The sequence below is a fragment of the Cupressus sempervirens genome, chromosome 9 (assembly GCF_028749045.1).
Source record: "Cupressus sempervirens isolate cs-2001-9-10 chromosome 9, ASM2874904v1, whole genome shotgun sequence".
Classification (NCBI taxonomy): Eukaryota; Viridiplantae; Streptophyta; class Pinopsida; order Cupressales; family Cupressaceae; genus Cupressus; species Cupressus sempervirens.
In genome coordinates, this window is record NC_143126.1 from 729,102,660 (window position 1) to 729,122,663 (window position 20,004).

Sequence of the window (20,004 nt, forward strand, 5' to 3'; positions counted from 1 at the left end):
TGATAATTGATAGCTGATTACTAGAGGATATGTGCTCATTGTTGCTGATTAATTTTGACAGTAGTATTGGTTCATCTTCTGATACAATATTGTCTGTAAATTGCTGTCATACAAAAAAGTTCATTATTAGTAACCACTTGTAATAATTTGAAAGGTCCTCCAACAGATTGACTTATTTCTTGCACTTGCATTATAATAACAATTTGATGGTATAACCACGAAGAATTGTATTTTCATTATCCACCAACGTAGTGTTGATTCAAATCTGGCCTTTGGGCATTGATCAGATCTTATTTTGTAATCTGCCACTTAGGCATTGATCATTTGCCTACTGTCCTTCAATTTGGCATTTAATGTACATTGTAAACTGAATGGTTTTCTGTCAGTGAGTTTGAAATTAATTGCTTCTTGTTCATATCCTAGTTTTCATATGCTCTCACCTTTCCCACACCAAGATTTGGTGATCAGAAGGAGCTTAGGTTTGTGTTGATTTCAAAAATTTGGTGAATTTGGCTGATATTCTTGCCAGGGACATTACACAAACAACAAAGTAATTTAGTTAGTTATGGTTATGGTTATGGTTATCTTTAGGATGTTTTTGATTTTGAAGCTGGTTAAGTATGGATTTTAAATATTCCAGCTTGCTGTCTTAGCTGTGTTTGGTTATGTTTTGTTAAGCACTTAGGCGTGCTCTATGGTCTTCAACTTAATGTTCCTTTGCTGGCTGTTTCTTACTCTGTTCTGTAATCGGATCAGGGTCCTTTCCCTGGAAATCTAATAAAAAACAACAAGGTATTTTAGGCAAAGGAGCATAATAAAACCATTGATCCATTTGAGTAGGGAAACTTATCTCACAATGGTACACATCTCTTCAAAGAAGCTAGGGAGCAGATGGTCACTGAATTAAGACTAGAGGAAACACATATTAGCATGGTATCCTGTGCCTATTGTATCAAGGTGGTGAACTATCTAGACTGCAGCAACTTTTAGAGAAAATGGCCGTTCCAATAGTGCAAATTCACCACTAGATCATAAACCGAGGAAAGTTTTGCACAAATTAGAACCTAGGTATGATACTGAACCATTCTAGATTCTAGAAATGGATGAGGTTTTGCCGCACAATGTAATTATTGATATAGGATCCGAGGGTGATATACCAACAAGGAATACATGGATGTCCATAGGCCAAGTAACTTCTAGAAATGGCGCAGATTCATCATCCACACTGGACCCTGTTGGTAAACAGATTTGTCACTGTGAATTTACTCCTGAAACTGACCCTATTTGCTCTGTGAACAGTGAAAACCGTACCAACAGTTGCAGAGGTTGCAACCGATCAGTACCAGATAACAATCTTCCTCTGCGTTTGAGAGCGGCAGCTCCCTCGTATGATGGGTGTATTTGATTTTTCAACATAAATGAATTAAAACTTTGAAAGATAGAGAGAAAGCTATTGATGATGAATGCACCACACGACTTCACAACTTTCTTGAATGAACATAAACCGCTAATAAGAGCAATCAAGAGCTACACTTGAAGGCTACCATTAGCACAATGTTGATTCGATAATTCATGAATATTTGCACAATACCGTGAAAACACCCATTACAAAAAGAATCAACATTTCAACATTTCCGATTTGTAGAAAGAGAACCCAAAATGTGTTTCCTTTTATTTCCTTGCACCAAGAATATAAATGAAAGTTTCTGATTACAAGAACAAGATCTGTACACAATTTCCAAAAATTGTCTTGCTACCAAAAACTCCAACCAAAAAGTCCCCATAAAAAGCCAAGAATGATCTCTTATATAAACATCAAGGTTAAAAGCTACTCTTTTGTGGGTAATAACTACCTCCCAAATACATGATTTAGGAGAGGTTAATTAACCTTAGAAAAATTAACCCAAAACGACAAAAGTCATAAATTACAGAATATAACTTCAGAATGCTTTAGTGAAAAAGTTGAATAAACAATCTCGTTGAAGTGGCCATGGATTCTTCTCTTCATCTAAATACTGAAGAAGACAAACTTGAACATGTGCTAAGTTGGTGAATACAATATTCTCCATTTTCTGGGCAAACATATTCTTGGAGGTCACATTTAGAACAGTTAGGTAAGTGGGAAATCACTATGAAGCACTGTCAGATAAGCGGCTTCTACAAACATCTATCCTCCTCAAATGTAACATCTCAAATCTTTACCATATTGGCAATTATGTTAGCATTATGTGGTGGACAAAGGAATGTAGATGAGTCTTCCGGAAGCGTGATGCCATCTATACGCGGGCTGGAGTGAAACATGGCTCATCACATTTGTTCTAAGACTTCAAACTTTCCATACCAAATGCTTGAAACTATCATATGTGCGCGAACATTATGTCAAATAGATCACATGCTTGAGTTAACGACAACCTCTGAGACTTACAATCAAATTCCTTTGTTTTGGATTGGACTTGTTATAAGATTACTCCCATTCCTTTGCAGCATTAGTTTCCAACAGTTTTCCGCCATATGTTGTGATGTGTCTTAACCAAAGATTGGTATGATTGGTCCAACAGTTCAGTTTCTCTTTACTCTTGCAACATTCGAAGCCAGCTTCAAACATTTGGATTGGTATTTCATCGCCAATCATCAATTCTCTAATTTCATTCAATGTCTTTGCAGGCTGGACAAGGGAAATGGTACGCGTAAGCTAATATCACACATCTTCCATGTATCCCAAATCTGACTTAGAGTTCTTTGACGAAAAGCAACGATGGGCATTCATTGGGGACATTCGGTCAAACACTTATAGCTTGTCTTCTTCCATCAATGCATTACAGGCTGCGAGCTGGTAGAGGAGTATTCCGTCAAACAAATCACATGCTTGTTCTGCACTCCCACATTATTTTCATTATTTATTATTCCCCAAAGTGTCTATCAACTGCACTTTCAAAGCTCCTCCCAATTGATCACTTTGAATCTCCAGACATGCTATGGAATAGTTCACACGCCATGGTTATTTCTGCCTATCACCGTTAGAAAGATGGGGGTTGGATGATCGAACTGTGGTTCAGACTTTCTTTTAAAACTTCAACTTCTCAATGTCAAATGCTCAAAATTGTCATTGAGTGGGCATTTTTTCAAACAGCTCACGTGCATTGTCCATATCTCCATTAACATGTATCCGCAACCAAACTTGCACATTGGTGGGTGGGAAGTGATTGATGGTTTGCTTTATTGAGTTTTCAAATCGATACTCAAGCTTCATAGCCATGAGTTTTCCTTTCCACAATGCTTTGCCATTACTATGCCCATGCTGCTAGTTGAGATTTTTGAATTGCTTAATCAACATAAACTGTGTATCATGACTTTGGTTTCACGAATGGGGATGATGTCAAACAATTCACATGCTTCCTCGCTGTTGTTACTCATATTGTGCTGATCTCCAGACGTGCGGATTGGGTGGAAGATAAAGGTTGTCAAAGGGATTCTGGCATTTGGCTATGCTCTTCAATTCATAGGTATTGTCTTCGTTTGCTGAAAGATGATAGCCGAGGTGATGCTTTCAAACCAGGTTCTCTTTCTCTGCAAAAACATTACTCCATTTGAACCACGTATGGAATTTTAAATCTTTGGAGAAAGAGGTTAATAACCACCTCCAAAATACGTATTTTGGAGCTCAACCTTAACCTTTGAGACAAGGGGTTAAGGTTAATGATGTAGAAGGAAACACTTGTTTTGGAAACTTATCTTAACCTTTTTGATGGAGAGGTTAATATTTTAAGATGAAACACATGTTTTGGAGCCCAAATCTTCACCTTTTTAGATGAGGTTAATGGTTAATGATTTATTTGAAAACACATATTTTAGAGTGTTTCATTAATCTTTGATAACTTGACACTCAGGAAGCAGAATTCGAAAATTCAAAAGGCAGAACGAAGCTGGGAAGAAGCCGAAGGCATTTGAAGGACATAAATGATTTAGAACTTGAGAATAAGTGGCAATTTTTAAGCTCAAAAAGAGGTTCATCTAAGGAACAACCATAGTTTGATATGACGAGGATTTTAAAAATTTGGGCCAATTTTGATATCAGGGCAACAGACCCCAAATCCTGGAAAGTGAACACACTGAAACCCAGGTGTAAAACTACATTGCCGTTAATAGAGGAGATGGGTTGAGTTTTGTTGCACGCTGTGGATATTGATATAGGAGCCGTGGGTAATGTACTAGCAAGAGGTGAATGGGTTGCCATGGACCATCCTAGACTAGTACCATCTCCTCACATTCTGTACAGTACCAACATTAACCAATGAGCATGTTGAAAGATGCGGATTCATAATTCAAGTCCGAGTGTCCACTAGGCGATTTCAAGATGTCACTGCTACCTTTTTTAATCCACGTATACATTCCAAATTCATCATATGATCAAACTTTTTTTAAGAAAGTTCTCTGCGAATGAAATTCATCTATTAGTTATGATCTTGCTGTAAAATTCATAATGTTTAAGAGGGTGGCCATAGAGAAGAATTGTTAGCATATGATTTATTGAAGGTAGAGACTTACATGAGCATCAATTCCCATCTTACGGAGTTGAATTGCAGCAGACAGTCCGCCAAGGCCGCCGCCAACTATAACAGCCCTGTCAACCAATGGTTTGCTGCCATTTTTAGAGGTGCTGCTAACTGCCATCGGAGGTACTCCAGCTGACGGGGACGTGAGATTAGCCAGGATTATCGCCATTTCGCTAGGCAAGTGGAGAATTTATCACAGATTAACCAGACTTCTAAAAATATTGGAAAATGGAAAAATATTCTCGGCCACAAATAAGTTTTCCTGAAATGAGTTAGACGTCACCGCGATGAGGCTCGAAAGATAATATGACTAATCAAATCAACTGCCAAGTCTTAAGAAAGACATACGTAACGAGTTATAGCCCCACGAAACTCCCTTTACATTGTTTTTTCCAACTTTTCAAAAAAAAATTCCAAGTCCTCTCGTTCGTAAGAAAGTGCATTTTCGTGGCTGTATAGACATAGCCACGAGTTATAAGACCTTTTACTGTCAATTCGAGCATCTCTTTTAGCAAATTAGGAATATGTTTGGTTGCTAGAATAAGAATAGGAATAGGAATAGGAATAGGAATAGGAAATTAGGAATATTTTTTATATTTTTTGTTTGGTTCATTAATTAGAATATGGAATAGGAATACATATGTTTATTTTGCTCTTAAAATGAACTTATGTCCATTCCAAAAAATAGCTGTTATTGGAATAGTCATTCATATTTTCAATATGGATTCCTATTCTTAATTCCTATGCCTGCAACCAAAAGAGACTAAGAGTTTTTAGAATAGCAGTGTGAGAAGGATCGTAAGAAGAAAATAGAGAAGATACAATCCATTAACTGTCCTAACAAGTATAACAATAGTTCCATTTGAAAATTAAAGAATTTCAAGTTATTAGAATATTTGATCTTTTTATTGTGCAAATGTAAAAGTTGATATTTGATTTTTTATCTTTTTTTGGTTGTAGTTTTATTGTTTCTAGTTGAAAACTTAACAAACTAATTGTAACATAATGCTAGAGTAAAATTGTAGCATTTCTAATTTTTTGATGTATAATATAGTTAGAAAACATAGTTAAGTATGTACTTTTTCAAATATAGAATAAAATAGTATGTCTCTTAGAATCAGCAATTATATTATTTTACAAATCAATACTGAAAACTTCTTTCCAGCCTAAAACATTATTAAAAAATGGTGGGAACTTGATCAAATAACGTCCTCTATTTCATTTTAACTGAAAAGCATCCCCATAAGATTTTTTTGTTTTGTTTTCGATTTGATGACAAACGTTACACTTATTTGAATGAGTCTTTAAAAGTTTCAATTTATCTCCATTAGGCAATTTATGGTGTAAGATTTTCCATGTTAGGGTTTAAGCATTAGCCTTAACTTTAAATTTTTATATGGTTACTACTTAAACTCCTCCACCTCTTCTTTAATTTGCAATTCCATTTACTCTTAAGTATAGGATTGAACATCATGTTGTTTTAAATAAGTTTTCTTCAATGGGTAATAGAAAGAAATCACTACATTTTGCACCAATTTCAAATGATAATTCATTGCATCAATCGACAATCTTTCATCGGATGCACAACTAAACTCATTATCGCTAAACGAGCATTGGACATTGGGATGATTGATTCGTCAGTCACTCGTCTAACATCAACTAACATCTAAAAGAACAACCTGATGATGTTGGAATAGAAGAATGATGATAAACATTTGATTAGGGTTCATTTGAATGGTATTTTTGAGGAAGCAAGTCAGGGGACAATAAAACTGCAATCCATATGCATGGATAGCGGGTAGAGGTGGAAAACCACAATTTTCAACACACATTTGCATTTATGTTAGAGGTGGATAGGTTTTTTAAGTTATAGATGGTTGCAAATGTTAGAATTTTGACTTTTATAGGATGCACCCAACAAGCCAATGAAGCAAAATAACTAATGGACTAAAAGACTAGGGATCAAAACATCTATGAACACCCTTATTAGAAAACCACCAAGAAGTTCTAACCACCAATAATTTTATTAATATTAGAAATTTTTTGATGGTTGAAACTCCTTGGTGGGTTATAAATAGGGGAATTCTTAGCTATTTTGATAAGAAGTCATTCAATTTTTTAGCTATTTCGATTTGCTTTCTTGTTGAGGTCATTACCTCGCCTACAAGAGTCAAAATTTTAATGTCCACCACAATCTATAACTCAAAAAACCTATAGACATCTCTAACAGACATGCAAACATGTGCTAGAAATTATGTTTTTTTAAACTCCACACGTCATCCATGCTTATGGATTGAGGTTTCAACTATCCCCAACTTGCTTCCTCAAAAGTGTCATTTGTGTATGTGATAGAGGAAGCAATATTACCCAAGCAAGACCACTATTGATCTTTGATATTGAACTAGGGTCTCCTCTTGCATTGCCTAAAACCAAGAGATTGATTCATCTTCAATGGCCAATGTATATGGTATAAAAAGGTAATCTAGAAAAAATAGCTAGTATAAAATAATAATCAAGGAAACATATGACTGCAATGCCTTTAAAAAGTGAGTGACAACTAACAATGAAATGACTGATTCCTAGAGGTTGTCTTACAAGACCCTATAGTCAATAAGCATCCTCCATAAACCATCTTTCTTAAGCACCACAACAAATAGAAATGAAAAGAAAAGAAAGGAGCATAACTCTACAAAGTTTCACATTCTCCAATGTAGTATAGGTAGTATAAAATGATAATCTCGCAGTCTAATATATACAAAAGTGTGAGTAGTCTTACTAATAGTTTCACACTCTCCAATGTTAAAGCTACCTTATCCACAATTCAATGCAAATCCATTGAATTGTGATTTGAAATGTAATTATTAAACCAACTCAAATAACCAATATATTTAATGGTATACAAGTTTTCTCAACCACAATTTTGAAGTGTTTTAGAAAGTACAAAAGGAAATAAATTACCTAAGATTTAAGTCATATGATAGGGTTATCCATTTTATTTAATGACTAGTAAAAGGTAAATTGTGTTGTTTTATGCATTGGTTTTGTTTAATGAATTGAATGAACTGGTGAAGTGTTTGCAAATTATAGTTACAACTTACAAGTGATAGAGTTGCATACCTTTGATTCTAGGTGCACAAACAATGGATGCAAATACTTGATTGACAATGATGTATGTTTCCTTTATGAGCATATTAGCCACATCTTCTTCTATTCTAAGATCGACCTAAGTCATGTCGCCTTTTTATGGGAGCCAAGTGTTGTAGTATGAATTTGTCATACCCATCACCATGTTTTTTTTGCAACTTGAATATCTCCATATTCAAAACCTAATAGGACAAGAATACGAAGCATTTTAATTTTTTTTAAAGCATTTCTCTCCATGCATTTTGTATGTCCAAAAACTTAATATGACAAACAAATAGTTGTAGTGCTTATAAACAAGATTCAACAAAATTTGAGCTATACTTACTTCATTATTCAACTTGTTGAGGATGGAGGAAGAATATTCTCGAGCTCTGATTAGAAGAAATAACTTTCCCACATTTGGTTGCTTCCTCAAAATGCATTCTATCAGCAATGCAATAGAAAAAGGAGTTCTTTTAATGGAAGATAATTTTTTTCATTTATTGTACAATTGTTTCTTCCGAAGTTGTTGCTTAGCATTGACTAAGAATGGTGTTCTCCATTTGGGCACTTGAGAAGAACATACCCTTTACCAGACATGATCATGCTTAATCCATTTACAAATCTAATCAACACTTGTACCTGATGATACTATATTCCCATTCAATCACTCCTATATTTACATTATTCTTTTGGAAAGAGACTTTTCCAAATCTAGGTACTGGTGCATGCATATTTGAAAACCACATGTTCTAAGGGGAGGTAAAGGTGGCCTACCTAGACAAGGAACATCGTTGATTAGGTCTATTGCTTTCAACTAAATCTATCAATTCTTTTTTAGTAAAAACAATTTGAAAATGTACAAAGAGTAATATTCTATTCTGTTTGTAAGAATTTGGCTTAGGCCAGAATTCACCCAAGAACTAAAGAACTCAACACAAGCACACAGTAGACCAAAATAGATAGAGTATGATCAGAATGACGATATTCATTCAATAACTGGTTAAGAGTACACTAGGAGTGCCTGAATATAAAGGCCTCAAGAGAGCTTCTAGAATGCATAGAAGTTAGCATCATGATATGTCATACAACCAGGCACATGTCCACCAGATATGGGTTATCCTCCATTGAGCACAAGATTAAGTGCGATGATGTGAGGATAAGCCTACAATGGTGTAGCATGCAAATCAGTGGTGTAGACAACATGTGCTAAATAAGGAGTGAGGATAACTGTGTTGTCATCATGACAACTCAGTGAATGATGCATACTCCTGTGTTGTAGATGTAGAACAAGATTTAGTATGCAAAGAACATTAACAAATAAAGTAAACATTCACAAACCAAAAACTAAATTCACATATATGCTTAGACAAAGAAAGAAAACAAGAAGTGCAAACCTCACAAGAGAAAACACTCCATGCTTTCTGGATTCTGTAGATGTGTCCTTTTGCTGTGGATGTATGCTCAAGATGCTCAAAAGTTGCTTCAATGGAGATGGGTAATGGCAAATTGGTAGCTTTGTGAGCTCTCAATTTGGCATTATAAGGGTAAGATTGATGGTTTTGGTTCTCAAAATAGCATGGTAACTTTAGCTCAAAGATTGTTGATGAAATGGCTTGGGATGGGATTCAATTTATAGGCTAAGGGGTAGAGGGATGGAGGGCTTAGATGCAAGGATGGATAAGGCTTAAGGAGGGCTAAGATGCACTCAAAGGGGAGCACATGGATTGTGCTTGTTTAGCACCAATGGGAAGGTGACACTTGTCACAAGGAGGATGAGTGTGAGAGGGTAGGGTAAAGGGTTGGTTAAAGGCATGATGAGTGGGGTTGAGTATGTAAGAGGAATGTAAGAGGAATGAGTGTGGAAGAGGGAAGAGTGTGGAAGATGGGTGTAAGAGTCATGAGTGGGCTTGTAAGAGTCTTTTATGTTTTGTAAGAGCACTCATGACTTAGTGGTTGGGCTTTTTGAGGGGAGACTTTGGTTTGGATTAGGAAAGTCTTAAACTTGTTTAAGGAATGTGACAACATTAGGGAGTGGATTAGGCTTGGGTTTAGGATTAGATTAGGGATGTTAGAGATGTGCAAGTGGATGGCATTAATGAGGGTGGGTGAGTTAGTGGCTAAGCTTGGTTAGTATGGGTGGATGGGGTGGATTAGGCTAAATGGAGGATTAGAGATAGGTTAGGGGTTTTTGAATTTGAGGATTTCATTTATCAAATAGATTTATTTAATAAATGGGGATTTTTGGAATTAGATAGGAGAAAAGGATTTAATTGATAAATAATAGATTATTTGATTTATCAATTAGGACTATAGATGATTAATTAAATTAATCAACTAGGGGATGACAAAGGATTAATTAAATAGAAATTTAATTAATAATGCCTTTAGAGATGGCTAAATTAGATTACCAAAGCAGTGTAATCAAATTTAGGTGTCTACAGTAGACACCATGTGCATAATTAGAGTTGCGTAACTCAATGAGAGTACACAAACTCCTAAGTGTCTCACCTAAAATAATAATAAAATAATGCAAAATAATTAAATAATGCATTAACCTAAGTAAAACTTAAGTAAGTGTAATAAGTAAATACTTATTTACACCAACACTATTATTTTGTGGTGACTGACCAGTGAAGTATTTTACATAGTTCATAATTCTTTGGGTTTTGGGCCATATTTTATCAAGGCCAATTTTATCGCTAATATTTTATTGGTAATTTTTGGGCTGACATATTGTAATTAACTATAACCCTAAAGTGGAAAAAATACTTGTATAAAAGGGCTTAGGGTTAGGGATTTTTCCATATGGTGTGATGTGAAAATTCCTTCTTACAGCAATATTAAGTTGTAAGGGATTACAGATTGTAATCAGGTTGTAATCACTGGATTGTAATAATATTGGACTTGTTGTTTGGTGGACATAGCCTAGGGTTTGAGTGAACCATGTTAAATATTGATGTCTTGTGTTCTCTTCTATGTGATTTATTATTTCCTAATTTTGTTTATATTTGCATGTAATTGTTATTTCTGTCTATGGTTAATCCTAACAAGTGGTATCAAAGCAAGGTTGTTTTTTCAGTTACCCTATGCAAGAAAGTCTCACAGTTGAGTGGGAGAGATGGAAAATGAGGGTAAGCTAAAGGTTGACAAGTTTAATGGGTAGAACTTTCAGTTATGAAAAATGCAAATGGAGGACTATCTTTATTAGAAGGGTTTATGGAAGCCATTGGAAGGAAAAACCAAGAATCAAGGAACTATGAAAAATGAGGATTGGGATCTTTTAGATAGAAAAGCACTTGGAAGCATTCAATTATGCTTGGCACCATCAGTGACATTTAATATTACAAAAGTGAAGACGATGGAAGAGTTGATGAAAACCCTAACGACACTGTATGAAAAGCCCTCCGCTTCAAATAAGGTATTTCTCATGAAGCATTTATTTAATATGAAAATGGTAGAAGGTGGGTCTATTGCAGATCATTTAAATGATTTTAATACTATTACTAGTTAGTTATCTTCTGTGGGTATTAATTTTGATGAAGAAATTAGGGCTCTCTTGATTTTGTGTTCTTTGCCTGAAAGTTGGAATGGCTTGGTAATGGCTGTGAGTAATTCTATCTCTAGATCTAATACCCTACAATATGATGATGTGATTGGTGTTATTTTGATTGAGGAAACTCATAGGAAAACATCAGGTGGATCTACATCAAGAAGTGCTTTGAACACACAAAGTAGAGGTAGAACGACTAAGAGAAGAAATAATTCCAAAAATTGTGAAAAATCAAGAGGAAAGTCAAAGGGGAAGAGGTTTCAATCTAGAGGACCAAGAGATTGCTGGTATTGTGGGAAACTAGGGCATAAGAAGAAAGATTGTTGGACTCAAAAGAACAATGAAGGAGATAAACCAGAAGGAAAAAAGGAGGCAAATGTGGTAAGTAACAAATCTTAAGAGGATGTTTTACTTCTGCCTTTAGAAAGTGTTGATAATTCATGGGTTTTATATTCCGGTGCTTCATTTCATGCTACACCTCATAGAGGTTATTTCATTGATTATGTCCAAGGAGATTTTGGGCTTGTTTATTCGGGGGATAATGAACCTTGTCAAATTGTTGAAAAGGGAAAAGCTAAGATTAAGTTGTAGAATGGGAATCATTGGCTACTACATGAGGTAAGACATATTCCAAGGCTAGGTAGGAATTTATATTCAGCAGGGCAACTCAGGGATGAGGGTTGTGTAGTTACTTTTAATGATAAAAATTGGAAAGTTTCAAAAGGTTCCCTCGTAGTAGAAAAAGGTGTGAAAGTAGGCACCTTATATCTTTGTACAAGTCATTTTTCTTTCTACTTTGATTGTTTCAGAGAAAAATGAATGTTCAGGAACAGTTGTTGCAGTTGAGCAGGGAGAACAAGTAACTGTTGTAGATTCTAATACAATGTTGTGGTACAATAGACTTGGGCACATGAGTGAGAAAGGAATGAAATTACTTCATTCAAAGAAATTTTTATCGGGTCTGAAATGTGTTAATATGGATTTCTGTGAAAGTTGTGTGTATGGAAAACAAAAGAGAGTGAGTTTTGTAAAGACTGGGAAGGAAAATAAAACTAAGATATTAGAGCTTGTGCATATATATGTATGGGGACTAGCTCAGGTATCTTCCCTTGGTGGCTCTCATTATTATGTTACATTTATTGATGATGCAACTAGAAAAGTATGGATTTATTTCCTTAGATAAAAATTTGATGTATTTCAAACTTTTAAGACATGTAAATGCTTGGTTGAAAATGAGACTAGTAAGAAATTAGAATGTCTCAGATTTGATAATGATGGTGAGTATTCTAGTCATGAATTTGAAGATTATTGGTCCACTAATGGTATTTGTCTCAAAAAATTGTTCCAAGGACTCCACAAGAAAATGGAGTGGCTGAATGCATGAACAGGACAATAATGGAGTGTGAAAAGAGGATGAGGTTACATGTTGGGTTGCCCTTAAACATGTGGGTGAAGGATATCAATATTGTTGTATATTTAATTAATAGAGGTCCCTCTACTCCCTTGGGGTATGGTATTCCAGAAGAAGCATGGACTAATAAGAAGGTGAGTTATTATTTTTTCAGAACCTTTAGTTGTGAAGCATTTGCACATGTTGATTCTGAAAATAGAACTAGGCTAGAAGCCAAGTCAAATAAATGTATATTTGTTGGATATGACATTGATGAATTTGGTTATAGGCTTTGGGATTTTGGAAATCGTAAAATTGTAAGAAGCAAGAATGTCATATTCAATGACAAAGTGTTGTACAAAGATTTTTTCTAGCAACATGAGAAGAAAGGAGATGATTATGTAGTGTTGGATGAAACTCCAAAAGATGATGTTCCAACACTTCCTCATGATGTGCAACAAAAAATACCACACACATCTGTGAATGTTAGATGGTCAACAAGGCTAAGTAGACCTCTAGAAATATTTTCTCACTCTTTGTATTTTATTTTACTTGCTAATGCTGGTGAACTAGAATGTTATGATGAAGCTATGTAGGTGGATACTAAGATTCAATGAGAATTTGCAATGGTAGACAAAATGGACTCCTTGCTGAAAAATAAGACTTGGAATTTATGCAAGTTGCCTATAGTTAAACGAGCTTTATAGAATAAATGAATTTATAGGTTGAAAGAAGACGATGGAGGTAAGAAAAGATTTAAAGCTAGGTTAGTTGTAAAAGGATTTTTATAGAAAAAAGGCATTGATTTTGATGAGATATTCTCTCCTGTTGTAAAAATGACTTCTATCCATACTATTTTAAGTATTGTGGCTACTAAAGATTTGCATTTGGAGCAGCTTGATGTTACAACAACCTTCCTTCATAGTGATTTGGATGAAGAGATATATTTGGCACAACCAAAGGGATTTGAGGTCAAGGGTAAGGAGAACTTAGTGTGCAGGTTGAAGAATATTTTATATGGCTTGAAGCAAGCACCTCGACAATGATATTTGAAATTTGACAATTGTATGCATACGCATGGATATAGTAGGTGTCATTCAAATCATTGTGTTTATTTTAAGAGGTTGGATGATGATAGCTACATTATTTTAGGTTTATATGTTGACGATATGTTTGTAGTTGGGTCTAACATGGATCACATTAAGGGGTTGAAATGCTAGTTAGCACATGTATTTTCTATGAAGGATTTGGGGGCAACAAAATAAATCATTGGTATGAAGATTTGTAGAGATATGTAGGATAGTAAATTGACATTATCTCAGGTTAATTATATTGTGAAGGTGTTGCAACATTTCTCTATGGAGAATGCTAATATTGTTAGCACACCTTTACTTGATCTTTTGAAGTTGACTAAGGAGATGTGTCCCAAGACACAAGAAGAGGAGGATAAGATGTCTAAGGTACCTTATGCTTTAGATGTAGGAAGCTTGATGCATGTTATGTTATGTACAAGGCCAAATATTGCACATGCAATGGGAGTCATTAGCATGTATATGAGTCATCCAAGGCTTGAGCATTGGAATGTTGTTAAATGGATTCTCAGACATTTGAGAGGAACATCCACTAAGTGTCTATATTTTGGGGGCTCTACTACTGATTTAAAAGGATATGTTGACTCAGATTTGGCAGGGGACATTGATACTAGGTAGAGTACTATAGGTTATGTATTTACTATTGGTAGGGCAGTAGTGAGTTGGGTTTATCGCTTGCAGAAGGTTAATGATTTATCCACTATAGAGGCAGAGTATGTTGTTGCTACAGAGATATCCAAGGAGATGATATGGCTTCAGTTCTTCTTGGAATAATTGGAACACCCTTAGAAGGATAATTATTTTTTTACAGATAGTCAAAGTGTCATTCATCTTGAAAAGAATTTAGCTCTGCATTCAAAGACAAAACACATATAGGTTCTGTACCATTTCATTCAGTCAATTTTGGATGATGGATAGTTAAAGCTAGACAAGATTTATATAGATGACAATCCAACGGATATGTTTACAAAGGTAGTAACAAGGGAGAAGTTGAACTCCTCTTCGGCTTTAGTTGGTCTTCTCGACTGAACAGAATAAAAGAACAACAGAGTCTAGGGTGGTTTGATCTAGTGGGAGCCCCATGTGGTAGCGGTATTGATACAGGATCAGTCTCCAAGTGGGAGATTATTGTCTAGTGTGGAGCCTGATCAATCCCCAAGTGGGAGATTGCTAGTTTGTGGTGACTAATCATGGAAGTAATGTACATACTTCAAAAAAATTTGGGCCCTATTTTATTGCTAATAATTTATTGGTAATTTTTGAGCCAACATATTGTAATTAACTATAACCCCAAAGTGACAAAAATACTTGTATAAAAGGGCTCAAAGTTAGGGATTTTTCCATAAGGTGTGATGTGAAAATTGCTTCTTATAGCGGTATTGAGTTGTAAGGGATTAAGGATTGTAATCAAGTTGTAATCATTCGATCATAATAATATTGGACTTGCTATTTGGTGGATGTAGCCCAGCATTTGGGTGAACCATGTTAAATCTTGGTGTCGTGTGTTCTCTTCTGTGTGATTTATTATTTCCTGATATTGTTTATATTTGCATGTAATTGTTATTTCTATCTATGGTTAATCCTAACATATTTGTTACAATGAAATAATTTGAAAGAGGGATTTATTTGCAAAATAATATATGGAGTCACTTGCTTTGAATACAATACTTTTTTTTGGAGTACAAATTAGCTAGACCTTGTCCATGAAACTATTAGGTAACATTGTATTGCAAAAGACACAAAGACATTTCCAGCTTAGCTAAAGATAACTTTAGTAGTATTGTATTACTTGTCAGGCATGTAGTCTCTAATGAGATCACCATGCATGCTAGAAATACTTTCTCTTCATTGATACATGATGAAAACAATGTTGTTGATTTGGTTGTCAATACTTCCTTCAAAATTCCTAACATGGTTTAACTTCTCATGAATTGGATTAAACCTAGCATTTAACTTTTGAAAATAATTCCAACAAAGAATTCATTTAGTTTATTAAATGTGTCTTAAATCATATTGGCATATTTAAAACCACATGTTGAACTTGGATATCATGAATTATAAAAGAAAAATATCCCCATAAAATAATTTTTAATCTAGACAAGATAAATAAATAGTTGTGCAAGAAAAATGTGCACTGAACTCATCATAAATATCTTAGGAAAAACTTGATGAATTTATGATAATATTAGTTTAGAAAATGCATCTAAAATTGTAGTCTCTTGTAAATCGAATAGAACAAGCACATAAAATTGGTCAATTTATTATCTTATCGTGGTCAACGCTTTTTTAAAAATTGTTCAAGGATCTAAATTATTTCAAAATCTTTTCTTGTTTTAACCAGAGTTTTGATCAAAACAATATGAGATAAATTTCATAGAATTAAATATTTGAATATTTTTAGAAGTGAGAATATCTATTTAACATCAAAATTTGAAATTATAGATTAGAAATTAAAGCAACAACATTCTAGAAACATTTTTAGGGAAACCCTAACCTCCTCTAAGTGAGTGACCCTTAATCTTAATAGTCATCTATTATCTACCCAACATGTATTCCCTCCATAACAAGGAAAAATGACTCATATATCAATGGTGTTTTATTAACAATTGAGTGTGTAGGACTTTGAAACCTGACTGTTTGGATTGAATTTACTTAGTTGAGACCTTAGAAAACCTTGGGGGTCATAGAGAAAGATAAATCCAATTTTGGGCCATTTGGGCCTATTGAATGTATTCAGGAGCTTTCGGGATAAACCCTATTTGTTTCAAAGATGTCTCAAAATTAGTCTAATGATAAGAGATTTTGACCTAGATGTGATTGGAGTTTGAGAAGGTGATTGACTTGTATAGGATAGACATGGGTCTTGAGAGTGGTTGACCATTAATAGGTCTAAGAATGAGAATGGTTGGATCTAGTATATTATTGACCTTCACTTTATTTTGAGAATAGTTTACTATCATTTACTTAATAGGGCCAACCATGTGAAGGTGGAAGCTCAACTACCCCACAACACACCCCCCCCCCGTACCCCCCAACATAACTCTTTGTAGGCATAGGAATTGAAAATTACTATAAAAAATATGAATAAGAATGGAAATGGAGAATGGGAATGGAAAACAGAAATCCTAATCTCATTTGGTTCACTTGGAATTTGATTGAGAATATGTTGAGCTCAAGACATGTAATGTATTGAGAAATGAAGATGCAATGCAACACTCTGTAGAAGAAACAATTTTTAAAAAATGAGTTTCATTTGTTTGAATTTTGTTGTAGTAGAACAGTGAGGAATTCTATTCTATGCTTTATTATTTATGTTTATTATTCCAAGTCTATTCTTCTTACATATTAAAAAATCCTTAAACATTGAAAATCTCGATATTATTCTACTAGATGCTAATGAATACAATGCAGAGACCCTTAAATGCAGAGTTAAGATATTATAATCATGTGAAATCTTGATCTTGCAATGATCTTCAATATGCTGATTCCAATTTTCCTTTGTAATTTCTTTTAGTATTTGTAAACAATTCTTCTTCTCAAATTGGAAATATTCCAAAGTGGTCGATTCTCAAACATTCACCATTGCTTAACTAATTAAAGTTTTTCTTACATAGTCTACAGTTTCAAAGAAGTCTTGGATCACAGAATCGATGCGTCCAACCATCATTAGCAATCCCTCTATATTAGTCAAGTTCAACAAAAATAATCTTAGTGTTTGCAACATCTATAAACCTATACATATAGATCTTCAATTTGCGGTTATGATGCCAATCTTAATAATCTTATACTTACAAATCCTTAATTGCCAAAATGATATGCACTCAAGCTCACCTAGCAATGGACTCCAAAATATATATAATATGGGAAAGTATTATTGAGAATAGGAATGGCCTATTCCAGTAAAAGCTATTTTTTAGAATGGAAATATTCTCATTTTAGGGGAAAAATGGGAATATGTATTCCTATTCTCTATTTTGATTTGATGCACCAAATGGAGAAAACAAAACATATTCTTGATTTTCTATTACTATTCTAGCAACCAAACGGGCCCTAAATTTCTCATTAACATCTAACATTCATTCATTCTTTCATCCATTAATAAAATATAACATTCATTCATTATCACATGAAGTAAACATCTCACATCCAAAGGTAATATCTAATATTCTTTCTTTCTTTCATCATTAATAAAATATAACATGTATTCATTAACACATAACACTATTTAACACATAAATTCAATAACATTAGCGCATAAAAGATTATTTGTCCAACATCATCTTTAACATAAGTTTGCCTTTCCTTCACCTCTTCTTGTTAAACACCCCCTGGAGTTAAAATAAAATGTCACATTGGTTAAATAACCAGTTGTAATTAAATTTCTTTAAATAGATTAAGGATTGATCCTCTACATTTCATTCATGTCATTGATCTTCTTCTTGATCCAACTCATCATCATGATCATATTGTTGTCATCTTCATCACCATCACCATCATCACCATATTCATTATCATCATTGTCATCATCGTCATCACCATCTCCTTCTTCTTCTTCTTCATCTTCATCTTCTTCTTCATCTTCTTCTTCTTGAACATATCCATCAAGATCATCATCTACATCATCTTCATCGTCTTCAATGTCTTCTTCTTCCATCACATTATACTTTGTTGACCTTCCTCTTGGATTATGTCTAACAACAATAGACCAACCTATTTTATGTGGAACATTTGAGTAAAATACCTGATCATATTGGCTTGGAATAACATAGGGCTCATCCCCAACTATCTCTAATGACCTTGTATTAACCATTGTAAATTCATTTTCATGTTCAAAAATAATTCTATTAGAAGCATTTCCATTGAGTCATAACCCATACTATTTGATGACAAAGAGAACCATTTTAAAGGAATTCAAGTCACACTCAAGTATATCATCCAAAATTCCATAGTATCGATTATGAGACTCTCAAGGATGTATGTCATTTCTAGATGAAATATTCATAACCTCAAATACTATAGTTATCCCAGAATCACAAGTTTTATTTGTGTCATCCAATTTTTTTATGCAAATTTTATAACAACTACACCACATAGCCTTGTGGTGTTTGAGCTGCAATAGTATGTTAAACATGTTAAAAAAATGTAGCGTGACTTGATGAACATACATGTCATTAGTAAAATTATACATACCTCATCACCTCTTAAGCCATATGCTAAATAAATTTCATATTGTGTAACATTAGAATCTTCATTACAATAAGCTTCTTTAACCAATGAAGACACACCTTCCCATGTTACTATGCGACTAGGTTGTCGGCATCGTTCAATCCATACTATCACCCAATCATGATTTGTAAGATGCAAATGTAATGCATGCCGCTCTTGACCAACTATATAAAGAATAAATAGATGACTTATAAATGATTTATTTTGAAGATTATTAAGTACTCCCCTTCAAATTGGTTAATGACCTATTGGGATTTCAAATGTGATCTATATGAAACTTTGTTGTAATCTTAGGAAGATATTTACTAATGTACATCATAGTCTAGTATACCATATATCTCTACACCATGGAACCCTCATAATGTTCTCTTTGTTGAACCAAATCCTTAGAGAATTTCAAGTACCTCTCAACCATCCACATTGACCTAGTGCATACAAGTGAACACATTTCAATCTCCTCAACTTGGTGTATGAGGTATTGTTCTTGTCCATTGAAAAAAATTGAAGGTAGACACTTTACATTTCACATACTAGACAAGAAATTTTTCTCTTCCAATATTTTATATAATCTTTATCAATTTCTTTAGATGACAACCACCTACAAGAGATTCAAGACAAAAAAATGTATAGGTACGAGACTTTACAAAATAATATACAAATATTACATAACAAGAAAAATAAATCATGAATACAATAACCTATACAACAAATTGACCAAATATCAGTACTTACCTCATGTATTTTCCAAGATCATATATGAATTTCTTGACATTATTGTCGAATTGGTATGGGAGACATAGAGGTAACATGTACTGTAATAAGTATACATTGATTATTTTATTATTTTTTAACATAATACAATAAAAACTACATGCAATTTACAAATACATAGTAAATAAATAACAACATGAATTACCTTGATGAAGGTATGCCAATCACACATTGTCAACACTGGATGAAATTCATTTTTCTTTGATAAGAGATTGCTTATGTTTGCACCAAATCTTGTGAGAAATCACATATTTTGTATGACTTCTTTTATAGCATTGCTTTGCTGCTCTATTAATG

The 20,004-nt window shown here is 34.0% G+C and overlaps 1 protein-coding gene across 2 annotated transcripts in view; it reads right to left on the reverse strand.

Annotated features, from left to right (window-relative positions):
* The window catches only part of LOC149540784 (uncharacterized), a 160,198-nt gene extending 155,295 nt beyond the window's left edge, over positions 1–4,903 (reverse strand). For both annotated transcript variants that reach the window (XM_089801861.1, XM_089801860.1), the window contains exon 1: positions 4,546–4,903. In XM_089801861.1, the coding sequence (XP_089657987.1) occupies positions 4,546–4,722 (177 nt within the window). In that variant the 5' untranslated portion in view covers positions 4,723–4,903. The remainder of the gene's footprint in view (positions 1–4,545) is intronic.
* Between the last annotated feature and the right edge of the window lie 15,101 nt (positions 4,904–20,004).